The 22,718-nt window shown below is 41.3% G+C and overlaps 1 protein-coding gene across 3 annotated transcripts in view; it reads left to right on the top strand.

Moving 5' to 3' along the window:
• Positions 1-188: 188 nt before the first annotated feature.
• TMEM50B (transmembrane protein 50B) overlaps positions 189-22,718 on the top strand; it is a 35,316-nt gene continuing 12,786 nt past the window's right edge. The window contains exons 1-4 of one of the 3 annotated variants that reach the window (XM_028492620.1): positions 189-316; positions 6,978-7,120; positions 19,981-20,120; positions 21,707-21,819. In XM_028492620.1, the coding sequence (XP_028348421.1) occupies positions 20,022-20,120; positions 21,707-21,819 (212 nt within the window). In that variant the 5' untranslated portion in view covers positions 189-316; positions 6,978-7,120; positions 19,981-20,021. Of the gene's footprint in view, positions 317-6,977; positions 7,141-19,980; positions 20,121-21,706; positions 21,820-22,718 lie in introns of all 3 variants that reach the window. The other 2 variants (XM_007113190.2, XM_007113189.2) reach the window with 2 other exon arrangements.

Below are 22,718 nucleotides of genomic sequence, written 5' to 3'. Positions count from 1 at the left end.
ATCCGCGAATTTTAAGACGCCAAGCCTGGCCGGCAGCTCCCGGAGGGCCAGCAGAACCCCGGAGCCCTCGCTCCGCCCCGTGGCGTCCTCGCCCCGCCCCTAGAGCCCCGCCCCGCCCCGGCCGGCCACTTGCTGCGCGCGGATTGGCTGCTGCGGTGCGCACGGCGCCGCGCCCCGCCCCGCCGGCGCCCTTGCCTTTCGCCCGCGGAGTGCTACCGGCTCCCGGGGTCTGAGGTGGAACCGAGGAGTCCGGCTCCTTAGCCGCTTCCTCCTCTGCGCGCGCGCCTGGTGTCGGCTTGGGCGTCGGGGAAGCCGGGTGAGTGCGGGAGGCCGGTTTGGGGCGTGCGAGGGGCTGGCGCTTGCCTCCTGCGCGTAGTAAGGCACCCCCGGCTCGTCCGGCCCGGCCTGCAAGGTGCGGCGACGCCCGGCCCGGCCTCTCCGGTGAGAGGCGCCGCAGGGCGGAGCGGGTCCGCGTGGCGTCCGAGCGTTCTGCGGGGCGGGGGCCGCCGCCGCCCCCTCCGCACCAGCCCGCGTCCCTTCGGGCGAGCGTGGCTGGCGCTCGGCCGGGGCGGGCCGCACCGCCGCGTTGTCTCGCCGTCGGATTGCTTCCCTGGAAGGTCTGGAAAGGTTTCCGTCTCGAGCCTGTCAGCTTCCCGGGGCGACGGGCGGTGGGGAGACGATGTGCGGCCCGCACGGGGCGTCAGGGGGCCGCTCAGGTGCTTCGTCGCCCTTCCCGTTTGCTCTGAACCATGGCTGGGAATGTTTTCAGTGTTCGGCGCTCTTTTCCGAGTCTCTCCGTACGAGAGTCAGGTACAGAGGTGTGAAATGGAAATGGAAGAGGGTCAGTCTTCTTTCGCGTATTAATCATAAAGTGTTCGTGCCCTTTTAGATAAAGAGCAGCAGAGAGTTGCCCATGTAGCAAAGGTAGTTGTGCTGGGGAAGACCATTTTGGTTTTTAACCAATAAATTGGCTTCCGAGTTAATCAGTGGAAGGTGCTTAATTTTAAAGGTGAATATATATGACCTTTTAAAGCCCAAGCAGTGCTGAGAGCGACTGTGCTCGCTCCCTCCCCGCTGCTCGCGCCGTGTGTGTGTGTGTGTGTGTGTGTGTGTGTGTGTGTGTGTGTGTTGGGGAAGGATTCAAGCCTCCGATGGGAGTGAATGTGTAATCAGCGTTATGCCTCTCCAGTTTCTCTTCGGAGTGTCCCACCTCTTCTCTCAAACTCTTCACTTACCTGCGCTATAAATCCCTTTCCTTAACAATTCCCAAGCCTCTTACTCCCAGGATTGTTACACTTCTTTTCCATCATCTTCAGACAAACATAGTTTTCAGACGTAGAACAAACGTTAGACATTTTTTACCGATAATAGTGTTGCAAGCCTCTTCGTCCTTAAAATGAACATCAAGTTATCTTGAATATCGACCCGACAGGAAAAGCTGGGTTAATGAGAGCACAGAGAGGATGCAGTGTTCCTCTTCCGGAGACACGCCTTCCCCTCCCCCATCCTCCTGGGCCCATTAAGATTAAGGCAGCCTCAACTGGCTGGTCATTTCTGAATTCACTTCTGGAGTCCGAGGTAAAGAATTTATCTTATTAGTTTATCCTTATCTACTCTTTTTAAATGATTACGGTAATATATCCAGGTTGTAACCTTTTTTTGTAATGTTACAGAATAATATCAAGTAAAAAATTGAAACAGCACAGAAGTGTATCAAGTGAAAAGTTAGAATTCCTTGTTTCTTTACTTTGCATCCTGAATTCCAGTCCCTAGGAGGGGATAGTACCATGATACTGTTGGGCAACTGACTTACTATAAGGACACGTCTCATATCAGTGTGCACCTACCTCATTTTTAAAGTGCTGTACAGTATGCAGCTGTTTAGATGTACTCTAATATATTTTATTGGTCCCTTAATGATGGACGTTTGGTTGTTTCTGGGTTTTAGCCATTAAAAGACTTACTGCATGAAAATCTTTTGGGCATTGCTGGATAAGTTTCAGGTAGTGCTCTTTTTACCAGGAATCTTTTTTTGTAACTTGAAGGATTTTATAATTTAAAAGCAGTAGTTAATTTGCTTGATTTAAATGCATTTCTTAGAATCTGTGTGTCTTTTTTTATTTAGAGACTGGATCAAAAAAATTTTGAGGACCAGGTTAAATAATGGTTAATTTATTAACCTTGTTACCACTTAATGGTGTTGACTTTAAGGTTATATTGACTCATTTGATGGGCTTGGCAGGAATGAATAGAGAAGGGCTTCAGGAAGAGAAAATGTGAACAGAGGCTGTGTGATACCCTCCTGTGGTAATCCCCTTGAATATCCAACAGTAACAGAAGTTCTTGTTCTCTTTTTAAATGTTTCTTTTGTTGCAAAATGTATCTCAGGTACCAAAAAAACATGTACAGAATATATATAAATGTACAATTTAGATAATACTATTGCAATGATCAACATTGTATCTTCAACCAAATTAAGAAATGAAGCATTTATATCTTTCTTCCAGAGGTGGCCTCTACCCTGATTTTTTAAATTAATCTTTTTCTTGCTTTCCTTTTGTTTTGTTTTTTGGTCATGCCGCACGGCTTGTGGGACTTTAGCTCCCCGATCAGGGCTCGAACCTGGGCCCTTGGTACTGAAAGCGCCGAGTCCCAACCACTGGACCGCCAGGGAATTCCAGTCTTTCCCTTGCTTTTTTTTTTTTTTTTTCCGGTATGTGGGCCTCTCATTGTTGTGGCCTCTCCCGTTGCGGAGCGCAGGCTCCAGACGCGCAGGCTCAGTGGCCATGGCTCACGGGCCCAGCCGCTCCCCGGCATGTGGGGTCTTCCCGGACCTGGGCACGAACCCGTGTCCCCTGCATCAGCAGGCGGATTCTCAGCCACTGCGCCACCAGGGAAGCCCTCCCTTGCTTTTTAAAATAAGTTTTACAGGGCTTCCATGCTGGTGCAGTGGTTAAGAATCTGCCTGCCATGCTGGGGCCACGGGTCCGAGCCCTGGTCCAGGAAGATCCCATATGCCGCGGAGCAGCTAAGCCCGTGCGCCACAATTACTGAGCCTGCGCTCTAGAGCCTGCGAGCCACAACTACTGAGCCTGTATTCTAGAGCCTGCGAACCACGACTACTGAGCCCACGTGCCACAACTACTGAAGCCCACGTGCCTAGAGCCTGTGCTCCGCAACAAGAGAAGCCACCGCAGTGAGAAGCCCACGCACCACAACGAAGAGTAGCCCCCGCTCGCTGTAACTAGAGAAAGCCCGAGAGCAACAATAAAGACCCAACACAGCGAAAAATAAAATAAATAAATTTAAAATAAGCTTTACACATAAATACATAAATATACACATGTACATATATGCACACGTATATAAATATTTACACATAAACAGTATATTTAGTTTTGAGTGAATAGTGTTAAAAACAAATTTCTCATACACATAGCATGTTTCAAAGTTTTATTTTATAGTTATTGAGAGTGCCACAAAGAACTGTTTTTTTTTTTTTTTCTTTTTTTGGCTGCGCTGGATCTTCATTGCAGTGCACGGGACTCTTTGTTTAGGGCTTCTCACTAGTTGCTGCACGCAGGCTTAGTTACCCTGGGGCATGTGGGATCTTAGTTCCCCAGCCAGGATCAAACCCGAGTCCCCTGCGTTGGAAGGTGGATTCTTAACCACTAGACCACCAGGGAAGTCCCGCAAAGAGCTGGTTTTAAGAGGATTTAAGAAATAGATATCTGTGTAGTCCATAGGGAAAGGAATGTCTCAATAAAATTGCTGAGTTAGATGTAATTGGTTAATGTTCCAGAGGGCAACAAAATCATAATACCCTTGTGATTAATCATTTTTACCAGACTATAAAATCATAACACCTTATTAATTTCTGCAATTAAACTGAAACCTTACAGGACTATAAACTGTGTCTTTATTAACAGTGGATTTTTCATTAAATAAACTGTGATAACAAAGTTATTTTCCTCAGAGCACAGATGAGGTCCAAACAGGCTTATTAGAAAATGCTAGCGCTTTTTCAATTTGAGATTAAAAATTTGTTGCGTAGTTGTAAGCACAAACCTGACTGTGTAAGGAAAGGACAATATTGTCACTTTTAGGTGAAAGCTTCCAGGAAAGATGAGCAGCACAGAATGGCTTCAGCTTCCCTGACTGTTTCCCTGACAGGGGCTCTTTCTGAGGACATCAGTGGGCAGTGTTATGAGGGAGTCTTGGGATACGGTGTTCACTACAGTCAGGGTATCAGAGGACTCTAGTGTGGATCAAATACTGGAAAGATGGCAGAAATACAGTCTGAGGGAGTGGGCTGCTCACCGTGGCCTGCATGCAATTATCAGTGTAGGTCAAAGTAGAACCTTCTGTGAGGGAAGTGAATGTCCTTTGCTGATGCAGGCTTCAGGGTTCAGAAGGAAAGCAGGAACTGCATCAGCATATGATCAAGGTCAAGCCAAGCACAGCTGAGTACAGATAGGAATCTGGGTCAGGTTCATGGCGCATTCAGTCCTCAGGTTAAAAAGCTGGCATAAGGGGCTTCCCTGGTAGCTCAGTGGTTAGGAGTCCGCCTGCCGATGCAGGGGATACGGGTTCGTGCCCCGGTCCGGGAAGATCCCACATGCCGCGGAGCGGCTAGGCCCGTGAGCCATGGCCGCTGAGCCTGCGCGTCTGGAGCCTGTGCTCCGCAACGGGAGAGGCCACAACAGTGAGAGGCCCGCGTACCGCAAAAAAAAAAAAAAAAAGCTGGCATAGGGACTTCCCTGGTGGTCCAGTGGTTAAAGCTCTGCGCTTCCCAGCCTAAATGTCCATCGACAGATGAATAGATAAAGAAGATGTGGCACATATATATAATGGAATACTATTCAACCATAAAAAGAAACGAAATTGAGTTATTTGTAGTGAGGTGGATGGACCTAGAGTCTGTCATACAGAGTGAAGTAAGTCAGAAAGAGAAAAACAAATACCGTATGCTAACACATATATATGGAATCTAAAAAAAAAAACGATACTGATGAACCTAGTGGCAGGGCAGGAATAAAGACTTAGACATAGAGAATGGACTTGAAGACACGGAGGTGGGGTGGCGGGAGAGTAGCATGGACATATATACACTACCAAATGTAAAATAGCTAGTGGGAAGCAGCCGCATAGCACAGGGGATCAGCTCAGTGCTTTGCGATGACCTAGAGGGGTGACATGGGAGGGTGGGAGGGAGGCTCAAGAGGGAGGGGATATGGGGATGTATGTATGCATATGGCTGATTCACTTTGCTGTACAACAGAAACTAACACGGTATTGTGAAACAATTATACTCCAATAAAGATGTATTAAAAAAAAAAAAAGACTGCACTTCCACTGCAGGGGCCACGGGTTTGATCCCTGGTTGGGGAACTAAGATCCTGCATGCCATAAATAAATAAAAACTAACAAAAAAATAAGAAAAAAAAAACTGGCATAGTACCTGGTTACACTGCTTCAGTCTGGCCTGGTTGTCCTCCTCGTCTGGGGCATAGCTGGATTCTCTTTAGCTCTCCTGTGTGGGGATCTTTCCTGTATTCTCTTTCGTTGATTTACTCTCTCCGGTGGCACTCAAACTCCAGTAGCTTCTTGACAGGAAGAGTTACGTTTTCTTGGAGACGTTGCCTGTCTGAATATGTTTTGATTCTATCCTCATACTTGACTGATATTTTGGCCGGTAATGGAATTTTAGTTGGAAGTAATTTTCTTCCAGAATTTTGAAGTAATTGGTCCATTGTCATCTTGCTTCTTGTTGCTGCTGAGAATTCCAAAGTATTATGATTCCTGATCCTTTGTATTTGACCTGTTTTTTTAAAAAATTAACTTTTATTGGAGTATAATTGCTTTACAATGTTGTGTTAGTTTCTGCTATTTGTTTTTGTTTTGTTTTGTTTTGTTTTTAATTTCTGCAGACTAATTTCTGCTTTGACTCCAGTGGTTTGAAATTTAAAATGGCCTGTCTTAGCGTGGGTCTATTTTCATCCATTAGGTTGAGTATCTGATGGGCCCTTTAAATCTGGAAATACAGTACTTTCTATTCTGGAGAGATTTTCCTGAATATTTTGTTATTTTTCTCCCTTGTAGTCTCTATAGTGTCTCCTGAAACACCTCTTATTTAGATGTGAAACTTTTAAAGGTCTTCTAATTTTCTTACCTGTTTTCCACCTACTTACTGCTAGATTTTGGGGGGCTGGGGTTTGGGGGCACCACGCGGCTTGTGAGATCTTAGTTCCCCGACCAGGGATCAAACCCACGCCCTCAGCAATAAAGGAGCGGAGTCTTAACCACTGGACCACTGGGCAATTTGCACTGCTGGATTTTGTTAACTTTTATTTCTCAACCTTTGTATTTGGATTAAAAAAAAATTCCACGGTTATGTTTTTATTTTTCAAAGCTATTTTTTAGTCTCTGAATGTTTTTTATGATAGCATCCTATTCTTGCTTTAAAATGCAATATGTTCTCTTATCTCTGAGGTTATAGTGATTTTAAGTTTTCTTTCTCTGCATAGCTTTCCAGATTCTTATCTGGAAGGAAAGGATCTGGCTGCTAGTCTTCTGCACCAGAACAGAGGAACAGAGGTCCCTTCTGTCCAGTTTTCAGTATGATACCTGCATCTTCTGTTGTGCCTGGTATCTCCCAGTGCAGAACACAAGACATAGGGGGGAAAAAACCTCAGATTTCTGCCAGGATATGGAAGAAGCGGTTGCCAGTACCATGACGGGAAAAGGGACAGGTTCTGGGATCTGACTTCTTCTTGCTTCCCCCCAAGTTGTCACTGTGTTGGTTCTCAGTTTTCCCTGCTACTGGCTTGGAAATTCGGCTTTCTTGGGTGTGCTAAGTCAGTTACCATGTCCATCTGCTTTCCAGCTTTCAAAATTTTATTGCTATTGTTTCATCTTCTGTTCTCCCTATCGTTAGGAATTTATGACTTTTTAAAAACTCCTTTTATTGATTGCAGTTTTCGTGAAGTTTCAAGAGGCAGCAGAATGAGGTGCTATGTACATCTGCCATCGTCACCCAGAGATAGTAATCGTTTTTCTCTTCCGAATAGTAATGGCAGTACTGCCAGGAACAGAGTGCCCTCTACAAAAGCAGTCGTATGTATGTGAACCATCTTCTTGGTAGGTAGTGGTTGATAGCATTGAGTGATCACATGTGCTGGACACTGCTTTTCTTACTAATTCTCACTTACTGAGGGATGTGCTGTCACATCCCCAGTTTACACCTCGAGGACCATAGCCCAAGGACATTTAAAGCTTGAACAGTGCCTGTCACACAGCGACTATTCCATTAAAAGTGGAATGGATAAATGAACCTGGCCAAGTAGGCACAGCTGGGAAGAGGCTGAAGGTAGGAGAGGGCCCAGGCCAGTGCCAACTCCAAAGCGTGTACTGTTAGCTACCTGCATGGTGGCTAATGCTGGAGGAGGATAATTGGTACTTCAAGGCATCCACTTCCTTTGAGCCCCTTAGAAATGTTCTTACTCTAGGCCTTTGCCATCCCAGTACTGCTTGCCAGGTGGGTTCCCTTTCACCTGTGTGGTTCAAAGCTGTGACCCTGGAGCCAGTGTCTCTGAACTGGGGAGTAGAGCGTTTTCTGAGCAATCCCAGAGGATGCAAAGATGCCTAAGCACGGCTTCTGCTGGGAAACCTAGGTAAAGATGGCCTCAGAGAGTGAGTGAAGTTTTGCCATGGCTGGATCAGCTCTGGGATTGTGTAGTAGTCATCTTTTTTAGGTGGCAATTCATGATAGTATGGCTTTCTATTTTTTCAACTTTTTATTATAAAAAAATTTTAAACATACAGAAAAATTGAACAGTACATTCAACATTTTAACATTTTGCCATATTTGCTTTATTTTTTTCTTTGCTTAACCATTTGATCATATGTTGCTGACATTGACACCTCACCCCTAAGTATGTAAGAATGCATCTCCTAACAAGGTCATTCTCTTTACGTAACCACAATACTGTCTTTATCACATCTGGGAAAATAATTCTGTAATAGTCTCTGTCTGACCTGTATTCAGATTTCCCCAGTTGGCCCAGACTGCCTTAAAAAAATTTTTGTTTGGAAACCAGGATCAATAAAGGCTTACACATGTCACTTGGTTTGTTAATTGTATGTTTTGACACAGATGAAATTAATGATGACATCTTTTGAACTTTCTGGTTCATATTGCTCTTGGAGACTGCTTCATTACTAGAAGGATCATGGTTCTCAGAATCTTAGCAATGGAAGGGATCCTTGATGTAATCTGGTTCAATTATTTCCAAACTTGGGTGATGTGTGTCCTGAAGGTTGAATTGGGAGTTTGTCTGTAGACAAAGAGATGAAAGGGGCATTCCAAGGAGATAGATAGACATATAGAAATAGGTATAGAAATAGATAAATAAATATATTAAAAATATTTAGCAGTTTTCCTAACAGTAGGTATTCAGTAAGTACTGGCTACCTTCTCCCTTTTATTTCTTTGTGGCTGGAGTAAAGAGTGCATCAAGATAGTAGGAGATAAGAAAGCTATAATAGGGGAGACTGTAACTACCCTGTATCTTTTGGACTTTATCTCAGGCTGTTGGAAGTTTTTGATGAAAGGCATGATCCGGTCTGAGTTTTAGAAAATTCTGGCGGAATCTGGACTTGAGGAACCAGGGAGAATGGTTTTAAGAAATACTATGTTTTAGGGACTTCCCTGATGGTCCAGTGGTTAAGACTCTGCGCTTCCACTGCAGGGGGCATGGGTTCGATCCCTGGTTGGGGAAGTTCCACATGCCATGTGGTGCAGCCAAAAAAAAGAAATAATATGTTTTAATATATTGTCCTGGGAAGATTTATTTCCCTCATTGAAATGATGCTTCTTTTTACCAGCATCTACAGATTATCAGTTTAAATAAACCTAGGTATAAAGAAGTAGACTTTTTTTTTTTTTTGTGACAGGATAATGAGACAGGTATTGCATTTCAAAATTTGAAAGACAAAATAGTTAGAGTCAGTCATTCAACAAGTATTTGAGTGCCTACTATATGCCAGGCCACCGTGCTAGGCTCTGGGAGAACTTCAGTGAGCAAAAATGGACATGGAATGTCCTTCGTGGATTTTACTCTCTTCAGGGGAAGGTATGTATTAATCAAATAACAAGATTAATAATGAAGTACTAAGGGGATTAGATCTGGCCGTGGAGTCAGGAGGTCATGGAAGTCATATCTTTTTAAATTTTATTTTATTTATTTATATTTTTGGTGGCCGTGCCATGAGGCATGAGGGATGTGGGATCTTAGTTCGGGTTGAACCTGTGCCCCCTGAAGTGGAAGCTTGGAGTCTTAACCACTAGACGGCCAGGGAGGTCCCCATATCATCCTTCACTTGGATTATTTCAACAAACTGCACCACAACTACTGAGCCTGTGCTCTAGAGCCCGTGAGCCACAACTACTGAGCCCTTGTGCCACAGCTACTGAAGCCCACACGCCTAGAGCCCATGCTCGCAACAAGAGAAGCCACCGCAATGAGAAACCTGCGCCCGCAAGGAAGAATAGCCCCCGCTCGCCACAACTAGAGAAAGCCCGTGCGCAGCAACGAAGACCCAATGCAGCCTAAATAAATAAATAAATATTAAAGAAAACCCCTGTGCTCCCTGTCTTTTACTTTGGTTTTTAGATTTAAATCTTTTATGAAAATTGGTGGTACTTACTAAATTTTATTCTTGTTATAGATGATTTACAAGTCAGAAGGCAAATAAGCATCCTGAGATTAAGTATGTAAAATGTCTTTCCAAAAATGCTTGGCTCTCTGAATAATCATACTGTTGGATTTTAAGGCCTATAAAATATTCACACTATGACTACCTAGACACCAGGCTTATAGCAAGCTAAGAAGAAAAACTGTATTCTCCAGACTGCTTTGTCAAGATGTGTATCAACGGTAATCACCACTGTCATTGTAGACCTCATTGGACTGCTTTCTTCTATTTCCAGGTGATCACAGTATTCCTCTAAATTGGGGCTCTTTCTCTTCCATCTCGTTCTTCTTGCTTTCTTCACCACAGGCAGTAGAATAGTAACTTTCTCCTCATGAAATGGAAATGAGAGAAATGCTGTGAAACTGTCTGGCAGCAGTACAGTGTATTGGTCATGAGCACAGGTTTGGAATCAGATGTGAACTTCAGTGGAATCCTGGCTTTCCTTCTTGCTAGCTGTGTGACCTTGGGCCAGTTACTCTGTAAACCTTTTTAGTAATACGAGATAATAATAGTAACTGCCTTAGAGTATTTGTGAGGATTCAATGGAATAGTCTATGAAAAGAGTTTTTCTGAGGATGGAGAAGAGTTGCCTGTAACCTGTAAGCACCCTATAACTAAGAGCCAGTAGTAATAGTAATAGTAGTAGTAGTAGTGGTAGTAGGGAAGATGTAGATTTTATTTTTGTTTAATTTGAGTCAGCTGTTTTGCTCTGGCTATGTAGACCTAATATCTTGCACGATATTTAAATTTAATTTCCTAATTTTTTTGGTAACTTATTTATTTATTTATTGGCTGCAGCATGTGGCATGCAGGATCTTAGTTCCCTGATCAGGGATCGAACCCGTGCCCCCTGCAGTGGAAGCTTGGGAGTCCTAACCAGTGGCCCGCCAGGGAATTCCCCCAGATTTTTTAGTGATACAAATTGTAATTTAATTTTAAAAGGTGTTCATTGATTTCTCTGCCAGTTTGTAAATCTCCTGATGGTGAGGGCCAAGTTTTATTCATCTTTATTTTCCCCACAGTGCCTTGCTTGTAGGACATGTTCTGTAAATATTTCATTCATGATCTAGAAGAGTTTTGTGCTGATTAAATACCGTTGTATGTGTAAGTCTGCTGTAATGCCTGGCAGACAGTAATGCAAGGAAGGAAGAGAGTGAGTCAGAGATGAGCCCTGAATCAGTCCTCAGCCCTCTTCCATATTTTCTCCTTGAGATACCCTAGCTGCCCCTGTGACTTCAGTTACCACTTAATTACTATCAGCCTGTAATCTGTATTTCTGCTTTAAACCACTCTTTCAGTGGTTTCTGTACATCTGTCTTATATACATTTCCACCTGGATGTCCTTCAGTCATATCAAACACATTATGCTCAAACTCTCCTCTCCCTTTCTCCCTTCCCTGTTTTGGTTAATGGTGTCTTTCCAGCTGTTGGGTACCCAAACAGTCATTCTTAGCTCTTCCTTGCTTGTTGATAATACCACATCAATATTTCTCAAATAAAAACCTTTTCTTTAGCCTGTATGAGTATGGCCTCAGTTTACATCCTTATTGTCTTCCTGTCTAGAGGGTGTCTTTAACATTTTCCTTCAGTCCCTCCTCCATACTGCTGCCACCAGTATTGTCTTTCTAAATCGCAGAGCTGATTTTGTCACTTCCCTGCTTACAAGCCTCTGGTTGTTTCCTAGTGCTTAGAGCAGGGGCCTGCAGACTCTGAGCTGTGGGCCAAGTCTGGTGGTCTGCTGCCTGTTTTGTAAATTTAAGTCTTATTGGAATACAGCCATGCTCATTTGGTCACATATTGTTTATGGCTGCTTTTATGCTATAACAGCAGAGTTGAGTGGTCGTGACAGATTGTTTGGCCTGCAAAACTAAAAATGTACACTATCTGGTTCTTTCCAGAAGTTTGCTAATCCCTTGGCTTAGAGAATAGAGGTCAGATTTGTGTAGGCTGAAAAATCCTGGATGATCTTGTCCCAAACAGGTTAATCACATCACTCTGAAATACCTTAAACTCTACCCTGTTCTCTTGTGGCCCTACATAATTTCGCGTATTTTATTCCTTCTTTTTAATCTGTCAAACTCCTCTTCTTGCTTCAAAACCCAGCCAAGTTTCTTCTTCCTTTATCAAACTTTCCTCAGCTCTTCCCGGGAAGTAGTGTCCTATAACACTCTTTTCATATTTCTATTATAGCCCTTTTGTGTATGTATAGTATAGTGCATTTTATATGCAGTTATTTATTCTTCTGACAATGTCCCTAACTAGACTGTTCTCTACATTGATTGTCTTAATCATTTTTGTATACACAGCGCGTAACATTTGTAGCATTTAACAACTAGTGAAGAGCTGGATGAACAAACATGGTAACATGAGAGTTTTGTCAAAGGAAAAAATTTTGAATTAGGTATGTTATTTGGACTTTGATGCATATGGAAATCACTCAGACCATGTTTATATGTTAAAGTGTGTAGTTGTTTTCTCCTCTTGCTTTTTGCAGGTATCCTTTGGTTTCCTAAACTGAGTGTTTGAAATTTTCACAGTTGAATCACTTAAAATGCTCTCTAAAGAGAACTCATTTCCTTTTATAAAGAGTTGGCTCTCTAGTAATAGGAATAATTGCTATCTAATGTATTATAAGACTTGTGGGTCCATTAGTTCAGTTCAATCTTGTTTTTTTAAAAATTGGTACCTGGGTCAGTTTTGCGGGAGAACATACCAGTAATTTCCTTGACCTCAAAAAAGTTTAAGTTTATTAAAAATAGTTACAGACATAGTGTATTATATAAGAGGTTTCTCAACAGGCAAGAATCAACAATTCATTGTATCAATTACAATAACTTTTAAAATCACTTTGCATTAAAGTGCAGCAAACTTTGAAAATAGAAAGCAAAACAAACATACCATCCTGTGACCCATATATAAAATAATATTATGAAAGTATTGGTGTTCATCCTTCCAGTATTTTTATGCATGTATATGTTTATATATAGATACTATTAATTCTTTTTTCTAAAAAGGAAATAAAGCTATAGATACATTTTTTTAAAAATTTATTTTTGTCTGTGCTGGGTCTTCGTTGCTGCGCGCGGGCTTTCTCTGGTTGTGGAGAGCAGGGGCTACTCTTCGTTGTGGTGCACAGGCTTCTCATTGCGGTGGCTTCTCTTGTTGTGGAGCACGGGCTCTAGGCGCGCGGGCTTCAGTAGTTGTGGCACACAGGGTCAGCAGTTGGGGCTCGCGGGCTCTAGACTGCAGGCTCAGTACTTGTGGTTCACGGGCTTAGTTGCTCTGCAGCATGTGGGATCTTCCCGGACCAGGGGTCGAACCCGTGTCCCCTGCATTGGCAGGCAGATTCTTAACCGCTACGCCACCAGGGAAGCCCTAGATACAATTTTAATAACCTGTTTTTTTCACTTGGTGTATTAGTCATTACCATTTACTCATGCCATTAAATGTTTTTCAAAAATAGATTATTTTTTAGCCCCCAAAATAGATTTAAAAAAAAAAAACTTTTTTGTGGTTGCACCCCGTGGCATGTGGGATCTTAGTTCCTCGACCAGGGATCGAACCCGCACCCCCTGCATTGGAAGCATGGAGTCTTAACCACTGGACCACCAGGGAAGTCCCTCAAAAATAGATTTTTAAATGTCTGCATTAAGTAAACTATTTTACTTAAACATTTATTCTATTATTGAAAATTTAGATTTCCTCTAAGTAGTCTTTGCCTTCATTAAGTCTCCAAAGGCCTATTATCTTAAGTTAAATATTGTATACTTATCTCCACTTTAAGCCAGGGTATCAGTGTTAGTATTGTCGATTGCTGTTATTAAATCAAGACCGTCATGATAAAATATGCTTATTTTTTGGTAAATATCAATAAGAAAACCCATATGAAAGTCAGTCTCAGTTCAGAGTGTTAGTTCTTAATATACTAGCCCTCTCCTAAATGTTTACCATAGTGACCATCTTGGTGCCTTTGCTCCTTTTATCCTAACATTCTTCACTTGGTTTCCCGTTGCACTTGGTGAAACCCCAAATCCATCATGAAGTCCACATTAATCCGCAAGGTGATCTGGTACTTACCTGTCTCTCTCCATATTTATTTCAAGCCACTTCCTCCCCTAACTTACTATATTCTTATTCTCTTTGGTGCCATCTAATTCTTCCTTGCTAGTATCAAAGGGACTTAGTGGCTTTTGTATGTAATTTTCCCTCTCTCTGGTCTGCCTCTTTTGCTTCTCCTTAATCTAATTAACTTTACTCAGCTTTTAAATTTCAGTGTGTTTTAAAATTTTAGCAACTGTTGCCTCTTTAGAGAGGCATTCCCTGACCATTCTAAAATAGCTCTCCCTTATTTTGTATCAGGATCATGAGCATTTCCTTCATAGTAACTGTTTGTATTATTTTGATGTTTCTCTGCCCCACCCAAACCCCTGACCCTCCAATTTAAGCTCCAGGAGGGAGAAGACCATGACATTTCAGAAATTAGTGTGTGGAAATAGCCCTCTGTATCCTTGGGTTACACATCCACGGATTCAACCAACCAGGGATCAAAAATATTCAGGAAAAAAAAAATTCCAGAATGTTTGAACAAGCAAAACTTGAATTTACTGAGGGCTGGCAGCTATTTACATGGCATTTACATTGTATTTATAACTATTTACATAGTATTTACATTGTATTAAGTATTATAAGTAATCTGGAGATGATATTAAAGTAAATTAAAGGAGGTTATATGCAAATAGTATGCCACTTTATATAAGGGACTTAAGCATCCACAGATTTTGGTATCCGAGGGGGGTCCTGGAACCAATCCCCTATACATACTGAGGGACGACTGTATGTTTTCTGCTTATAGAACTATTTATAAATAGATTAATATATGCAAAATGAATTTTATAATAGGAAACATGACTTTTTTTTATAATGTCACTTAAAAAAATAAATTTATTTACTTATCTTTGGCTGCGTTGGGTCTTCGTTGCTGCTCACGGGCTTTGTCTAGTTGTGGCGAGCGGGGGGTACTCTTCGTTGCAGTGCGTGGGCTTCTCACTGCGGTGGCTTCTCTTTGTTTCGGTGCACCGGCTATAGGCGCTCAAGCTTCAGCAGTTATGGCTCGTGGGCTCTAGAACGTAGGCTTAGTAGTTGTAGTGCACGGGCTTAGTTGTTCTGCGGCATGTGGGATCTTCCCAGACCAGGGCTTGAACCCGTGTCCCCTGCATTGGCAGGCGGATTCTTAAGTAAGCACTGTGCCACCAGGGAAGTCCCATGACTTTTGTTTTAATCTTCAGACATTGTCTTAAATTCATGGCGACCTTCCCTAAACTTGTTTTTAACCAGTTAATATTTAATCTTTGATAACAGTTCATCTCTGTGTCTGCAGACTATCTTGATAAAATGTGCCCATAATGCATACATAGTAAGGCTTTAGTGCAGCTAAAGCATATCTAAATGATAAAATTAAAAAATTTTTTTTGTGGGTAAAATTTACATACTGTAAAATACACACATCTTAAGTATACACTTCAGTAACTTTTGATAAATAAATGTACCTGCATAATCACTATCCCAACCAAGATGTAGAACATTACTATCACCCCAAAAAAGTTCCCTTGTAGTCAGTCCTCAGCCCCTATTGGCAACCACTGTTCTGATCTCTGGGACTATTGATTAGTTTTGCCTCTTCCTAAGCTTCATTTTCTTTTTTTCTTTTTCTTTTTTTTTTTTTTGCCGTACGCGGGCCTCTCACTGTTGTGGCCTCTCCCGTTGCGGAGCACAGGCTCCGGACGCGCAGGCTTAGCGGCTGTGGCTCACGGGCCCAGCCGCTCCGTGGCGTGTGGGATCCTCCCGGACCGGGGCACGAACCCGCGTCCCCTGCATCAGCAGGCGGACTCTCAACCACTGCGCCACCAGGGAAGCCCCAATGTTATAATTTTTGCTTTAAATAGTTGTCTTAAATAAAGAGAAGGAATAAAAAATAGTCTTTTATATTTACCCACATATTATTTCTGGTATTCTTCATTCCTTCCTATAGATCTGAGATTAATCTGGTGTCATTTCCCTTTAACCTGAAGAATTTCCTTTAGCATTGTTTAGTGCAGATCTGGTGATGAATTATCTTAGTTTTTGTTTACCTGAAAATATTTTTATTTTATTCACATTTAAAAAAAGCTTTTTTGGGCTTCCCTGGTGGTGCAGTGGTTGAGAATCTGCCTGCTAATGCAGGGGACACGGGTTCGAGCCCTGGTCTGGGAGGAGCCCACATGCCACGGAGCAGCTAGGCCCGTGAGCCACAACTACTGAGCCTGCGCGTCTGGAGCCTGTGCTCCGCAACAAGAGAGGCCGCGATAGTGAGAGGCCCGCGCACCGCGATGAAGAGTGGCCCCCACTTGCCACAACTAGAGAAAGCCCTCGCACAGAAACGAAGACCCAACACAGCAAAAATAAATTAATTAATAAACTCCTACCCACCCACCCCCCAAAAAAAAGCTTTTTTGAGATACAATAAAGATATGATAACAGTCACCTGTTTTAAGTTCAGTGATTTTTAGTATATTTATGTGCAGTAATCGCCACAGTCTAATTTTATAACCTTATGCCTATAAGCACTCACTCCCTATTACACTCTGCTCTCCCCTGCCCATCACTAGGCAACAGCTAATTTACTTTCTGTGTATAGATTTGCCTCATCTGGGCACTTTATATAAATGGAATATACAATACGTGGTTGTCTTTCACTTAGCGTAATGTTTATGAGGTTCATCTGTGTTGTATCATGTATCAGTATTTCCTTTTTATTGCTGAATTTGTATTCCATTTTATGGCATCCCACATTTTATTTATTCATTCATTAATTGACGTATGTTGGGTTGCTGCACTGCTTAGTTATTATGAGTAATGCTGCTGTGAACATTTGTTTACAAGTTTTTGTGTAGACATATGTTTTCATTTCTCTTGGGTAGATAGATAGGGGTAGAACTGCCATCACCCTCACTTTTGAAGAATATTTTTGCTGGATATAGCATTTGAGATTGATTTTGGGCCGTGCTGAGTGGCTTGTGGGAGTTTAGTTCCTTGACGAGGGATTGAACCCGGGCCCTCGGCAGTGAGAGCATGGAGTCCTAACCGCTGGACCGCCAGGGAATTCTCATGATTGCTTTTCTTAAAAGCACGTCAAAAAATGTCCTTCCATTTTCTTCTGGCCTCCATTGTTTTTTTTTTTTTTTTTTTTGTGTTACGCAAGCCTCTCACTGTTGTGGCTTCTCCCGTTGCGGAGCACAGGCTCCGGACACGCAGGCTCAGCGGCCATGGCTCACGGGCCCAGCCGCTGCGCGGCATGTGGGATCTTCCCAGACCGGGGCACGAACCCCTGTCCCCTGCATCGGCAGGCGGACGCTCAACCACTGCGACACCAAGGAAGCCCTGACCTCCATTGTTTTTGATGAGAAGTCAGCCATCATACATATTGTTCTACTACCCCTGTATGTAATGTGTTGATTATTTTTTCCCCCCTAAAGTTGCTTTGTTTCTTTTTATCTCTGGTTTTCAGCAGTTTTATTATGATGTTTTCCTTGTGTTTATCCTCCTTGGAGTTTGCTGAGTTTCCTGGATTTGCAAATTATTATTTTTCACCAAATTTGGGAAATTATCAGCCATTATTTCTTTAAATATTTTTCCTTCCTGATTCTTTTATTTTTCTGGGACCCAATTAAACATACGTTAGACCAGTTATTAGTGATCTTGAGTTTCCTGAAGCTTTATTCGTTTTTCCCCCTAAGTAAAAAGAAAAAAAACCTGTTCTCTAGATAGGATAATTTCTTTTGATCTTTCTTCAAGCTTACTGTACTTTTCTTCTACTGTCTCTAATCTCCTACTGAGCCCATCTAGTTAATTTAAAAGTTCAAATATTATGATTTTCAGTCCTAAAATTTACATTTAAAAGTTTCTCTACTGAGATTCTCCATTAACTCAGTTATTTTGACCATGTTCCTTTGTCTTTGAATGTGTTTATACTGGCTACTTTAAAGTCATTGTCTGCTAATTTTTAATATCTGGGTTATGGGGGGGTTTCTTTCTATTGACTGCTTTTTTTTCCTCCTTGAAGATAAATCACATTTTTTCTGCTTCTCTAAAAGTCTAGTAATTTTTTTTTTTTAACTCTACAGTTGACCCTTGAACAAAACAGGGGTTAGGGGTGCTGACCTCTGTGCAGTCAGAAATTCATGTTTAACTACACATTGGTCCTCCGTTTCTGCAGTTCTGCATCTGTGGGTTGAACCAACCATGGACTGTGTAGTACTGTAGTATGTATTTAGTGAAAAAAAACCACATATAAGTGCATCTGCATAGTTCAAACCTGTGTTGTTCAGGGGTCAACTGTATATTGGACATTGTGGATGATACATTATAGACACTCTGGATCAGTTATCTTCATCTGAAGAGTGTTACTTTTTGTTCTAACAGGCAATTAAAATACTGACTGATCACCCTGAAATTGTGGAGATTTTGTTTTATACTTTGTTGGAGTGTGTGAAAATCCCAAGGTGTTTACTAATCTCTGACCTGGTGGAACTCAAATTCCAAAATACCTTGCAGGGGACAGCAGCTGAAATCTGTTTAGTTCTTTTAGCCTTCCAGATATTTTTTTCTGCTGAGGTCCTTGGAATCTCCTTCATGCATGTGCTGTTCAGGGGTTAGTCAGGTATTTAAGAGAATTTATATTAGTGTTTGGGGCTCCCTCTTGTGACTTACCCCTTTCCAAGATTTCCCCTTCAATTTCCAGCTGCTCTTGTCATCCTGAACTTCATCCTCTGATACCTCGAGCCAGAAAGACTGACTTTTTGCTCAAGTTTTAGCTGTTCTGCACCACAGGGACTCACTTGGCTGGGAGTGGGAGGTGAGGGGATTCTTCAGGGGGAAAAGCTGTATTAAAGTGGATCTTGCTCATTGTGTTTTCTTTCAAGGGGTAAATGCCCTCCAGTTTCTGCCTGCTTTTCAGCACTCTTCAGTGCTTTCAAATAGTTTTTTTTCCCCTTTTCTTTCAGGAACTTAAGGTGTTCCTGAATCATCACATCTGAACACACTCTGTTTTGAAAATTTGCACAGCATGCTGTACCCTTATATAGTTTTTTATGCATGTTATTTTTCTCCTTCCAGTTATCTATTGCTGCATACAGATAACTCTAGAACTTAGTAGTTTAAAACAGCCATTTTATTATGCTTACGGTTCCTGTGGGTCAGGAATTTGGAAAAGGCATAGCCAGGATGACATGTGTCCGCTCCGTATATCTGGGGCCTCGTCAGGGAAGGCTTAAAGTGTGGGGGTAATGCTAATAACCGGAGCAGCAGTCACATCTGGCAGTTGGGGGCTAGCTGTTGGCTGGGCCGCCACCTGGAACCGTGGGCCAGAACACCTCTACGTGGTCTCCTCACAGCACTGTGGCCTTGAATTTTTTACGAGCAACTCAGGGCTCTAGTGTTAGTGTTCCAGAGAACCACCTGCAAGCTGCATTGTCTTTTATGATCTAGTCTGAGAAGTTGTATGGCACAGTTACATAGCATCACTTTCTCTACTTTATCGGTGAACCAGCCTTTATTGTTGACCTAAATTCAAAGGTAGGGACATAGATCCACCTCTCAACGGGACAAGTGTCAAAGACTTTGCAGACACTTTTTATATTTTTTATTTGTTTAATATGTCTTTATTGGAGTATAATTGCTTTACAATGCTGTGTTAGTTTCTGTTGCACAACAAAGTGAATCAGCCATATGCATACATATCTTCCTTATCCCCTCCCTTTTGAGCCTCCCTCCCCCCACATCCCACCCCTCTAGCTCGTCGCAAAGCACCGAGCTGATCTCCCTGTGCTATGCTGCTGCTTCCCACTAGCGATCTGTTTTACATTCGGTAGTGTATATATGTTGATGCTACTCTCACTTCATCCCAGCTTCCCCCCACCCCGCCCCATGTCCTCAAGTCCATTCTCTATGGCAGACATATTTTAAAACCACCATGCTCATTTAACAAATAGTAAGCTCCTTATGTGTCCTAGGACACTCTTATGTACATCTCAATAGATATTCATTGTAGTATTGAATTTTTCTTCTTAACTATAGTAGATTTAGACCTAAAGTTAAATTTGTGTTTAAAGCTTTAAGAAAGGAGTAAGATATTTTACTTCTTAAAAACATTTCCTTAGATTGATTATTTTTTTGTCATTTTATTTGTAGAATATAGTATTTAATGAAAAGTCCATGCTTAAGTGGTGAAAATGGCAGGCTTCCTAGATAATTTCCGTTGGCCAGAATGTGAATGTATTGACTGGAGTGAGAGAAGAAATGCAGTGGCTTCTGTAGTAGCAGGTATATTGGTAAGTGAAAAAGCCTGGTTGGTGACATTTATACTTCACTTTTTGCCCTGAAAATTAATCTTGATTCCTTTGAACTGTGAATACCCATGATAATACAGTTTTTGAAGGCAGTAGTTTTTTAAGTAAATTATGTAATATGTATCATTCCTTTAGGATCCTCAAAGGCTCAGAATTTGATGTAACTAATAATATTGTTGTGACTCATTGAAATTCAGGATGTGCAGACAGTAGTAACAACCTTAGGCTGCATTCGAACTGAAGCCCTGCAGCACTTTAGGGAAGGGTTGCCATCTTCATACCCCAGCTGCAGGACAGGCAGGAAGCGAGAGGAAGAAATTTGTGGAGGAAACTACTGCTTAATTTTCTTTCCAATATTTTTTAAAATATCAATAGTATACACAAAAATAGAATGGTATAGAGTCCTCTCTCACCCCCTGTACTTATCATTGAGCTTCAAAAAAAAGTCAGATCATGACAAATCTTGCTTTAGCATTCCATCAAGCACTCCCTGCCCCCACTGCATTTTTTGAAGCAAATTTCAGTATATGTTCCACTTAATTTAAATTCATCTTTTCCAGTATATAGTTCTATACCTGAAGTTCAATAGAAAAGATAAAGAAATAAAGTGGAGCAGGAACTAAAGATATTGGGGTAGCCAAAAAGTTCATTCAGGTTTTTCCGTAACATCTTATAATTGTGAAGCAATATGCATGGAGAATTCTTTTAGGTGTTTCCAAGTTTTCCTTGCTCTTTGTGGTCACCTCGCCTCCACTTAATTTGTCTATGAAATTCCTTAGTAACTTGTCTACTTTAGTTCTGTTCAGCTTAGTTTACATAGAAACGTTACATTTTGCAAACTCATGTTTAGTCAGTTTTGCAGTATTTAATCAAATTACATAATTAATTAAAATTATAGCAAGCGTAGATATTTTTTGGAGACACGGCAGCTCATTTGTGGAAGCAAAAGTGCTTGGGCATATTAAAAAAGAATGTTCCACATTCTTTTTAATATGAACAAGAGAGTGAAACACATCAGGTAATCAGGGAGTTAGTTAGTTGGAGGTTAGTTAAGAGAGCTTTGGTTGTATATAATTTTATGGTGGATAGGTAGTAAATTTTTCATCTTGCATTAAGAGCAGAACTTGAATCTTACACGGATTTTATTAGTTAGATTCACCTCATATGCTATAAAGAATAAGTAAACAAGGGATTCTTGTTTTTTGTATTTCAAAATCTAAAACCCAAAGTAGACATATTTTATGTTTCAATTATATGGTCCATAGAAAACATGGAATGTTAAGGAACAGGTATCATGCTAAGCCAAAGTATTAGTGTTATTTATTTATTTTTTTTTTTCGGTATGCGGGCCTCTCACTGCTGTGGCCTCTCCCGTTGCGGGGCGCAGGCTCCGGACGCACAGGCTCAGCGGCCACGGCCCACGGTCCCAGCCGCTCCGCGGCACGCGGGATCCTCCCGGACCGGGGCACGAACCCGCGTCCCCTGCATCGGCAGGCGGACTCTCAACCATTGCGCCACCAGGGAGGCCCATATTAGTGTTATTTTAATGACATGGGTTCTTTCTCAAGTTTTTTACAGGTTGGTGGATAATGATTGATGCAGCCGTGGTGTATCCTAAGCCAGAACAGCTGAACCATGCCTTTCACACATGTGGTGTATTTTCCACATTGGCTTTCTTCATGTAAGTATGAAGGTAATTCTCAATTCAAGATTATTTTTCTAAAAACATTTTTTCCTCAAAGTTTAATGCTATCTGGAATAACTTTTTAATTTCATTGGTTAATTCTTCTTTAACATGATAAATATATGTGTGTATATCTATATTGCCATTTTATTAAGATTTTGAAAATCAAGAATGAGGTTGAATTTGGGGGGGAGAGATTAATTGGGAGATTGAGACTGACATATACACACTACTATATATAAAATAGATAGCTAATAAGAACCTGCTGTATAGCATAGGGAACTCTACTCAATACTCTGTAATGGCGTATATGGGAAAAGAATCGAAAAAAAAAAGAGTGGATATATGTATATGTATAACAGATTCATTTTGTTGTACACCTGAAACTAATACAACATTGTAAATCAACTATACTCCAATAAAAATTTAAAAAAAAAGAGTGTTGAATTTAGTCAGATAATTTTAATATACTTTATAAAGATTATCATGTGATTTTTGTCCTTATATTTGTTAAACTGACAAATTACTATGTTTTATAGATCTTAAGATTTTTTTTGTATTTTAATACCTTTGAATATCAGTGTGCTTCTTGTAGTCATTGGTATCTTATAATTCATAATATTTTTTCCTTCTTGGCAGTATAAAAATAATGGTGCATCTCAAAAATCATTAGCATCTTAGGTTTAATGAAGTATGTTACATTTCTAGATTTTTTAGTAGGAAGTCATCCTTGAATACTCTAATACATTCAACTTTTTAAAAAATCCTTTTTAAAATTTATTTTTTTTATTGGAGTATAGTTGCTTTACAATATTGTGTTAATTTATATTGTACAGCAAAGTGAATCAGCTATACGTATACGTATATCCTCTCTTTTTCAGATTTCCTTCTCATTT

This window comes from Physeter macrocephalus, chromosome 8 (assembly GCF_002837175.3).
Source record: "Physeter macrocephalus isolate SW-GA chromosome 8, ASM283717v5, whole genome shotgun sequence".
Classification (NCBI taxonomy): Eukaryota; Metazoa; Chordata; class Mammalia; order Artiodactyla; family Physeteridae; genus Physeter; species Physeter macrocephalus.
Note: the sequence above shows the minus strand (reverse complement) of the source record. Positions and strands in the feature narration are given on the sequence as shown.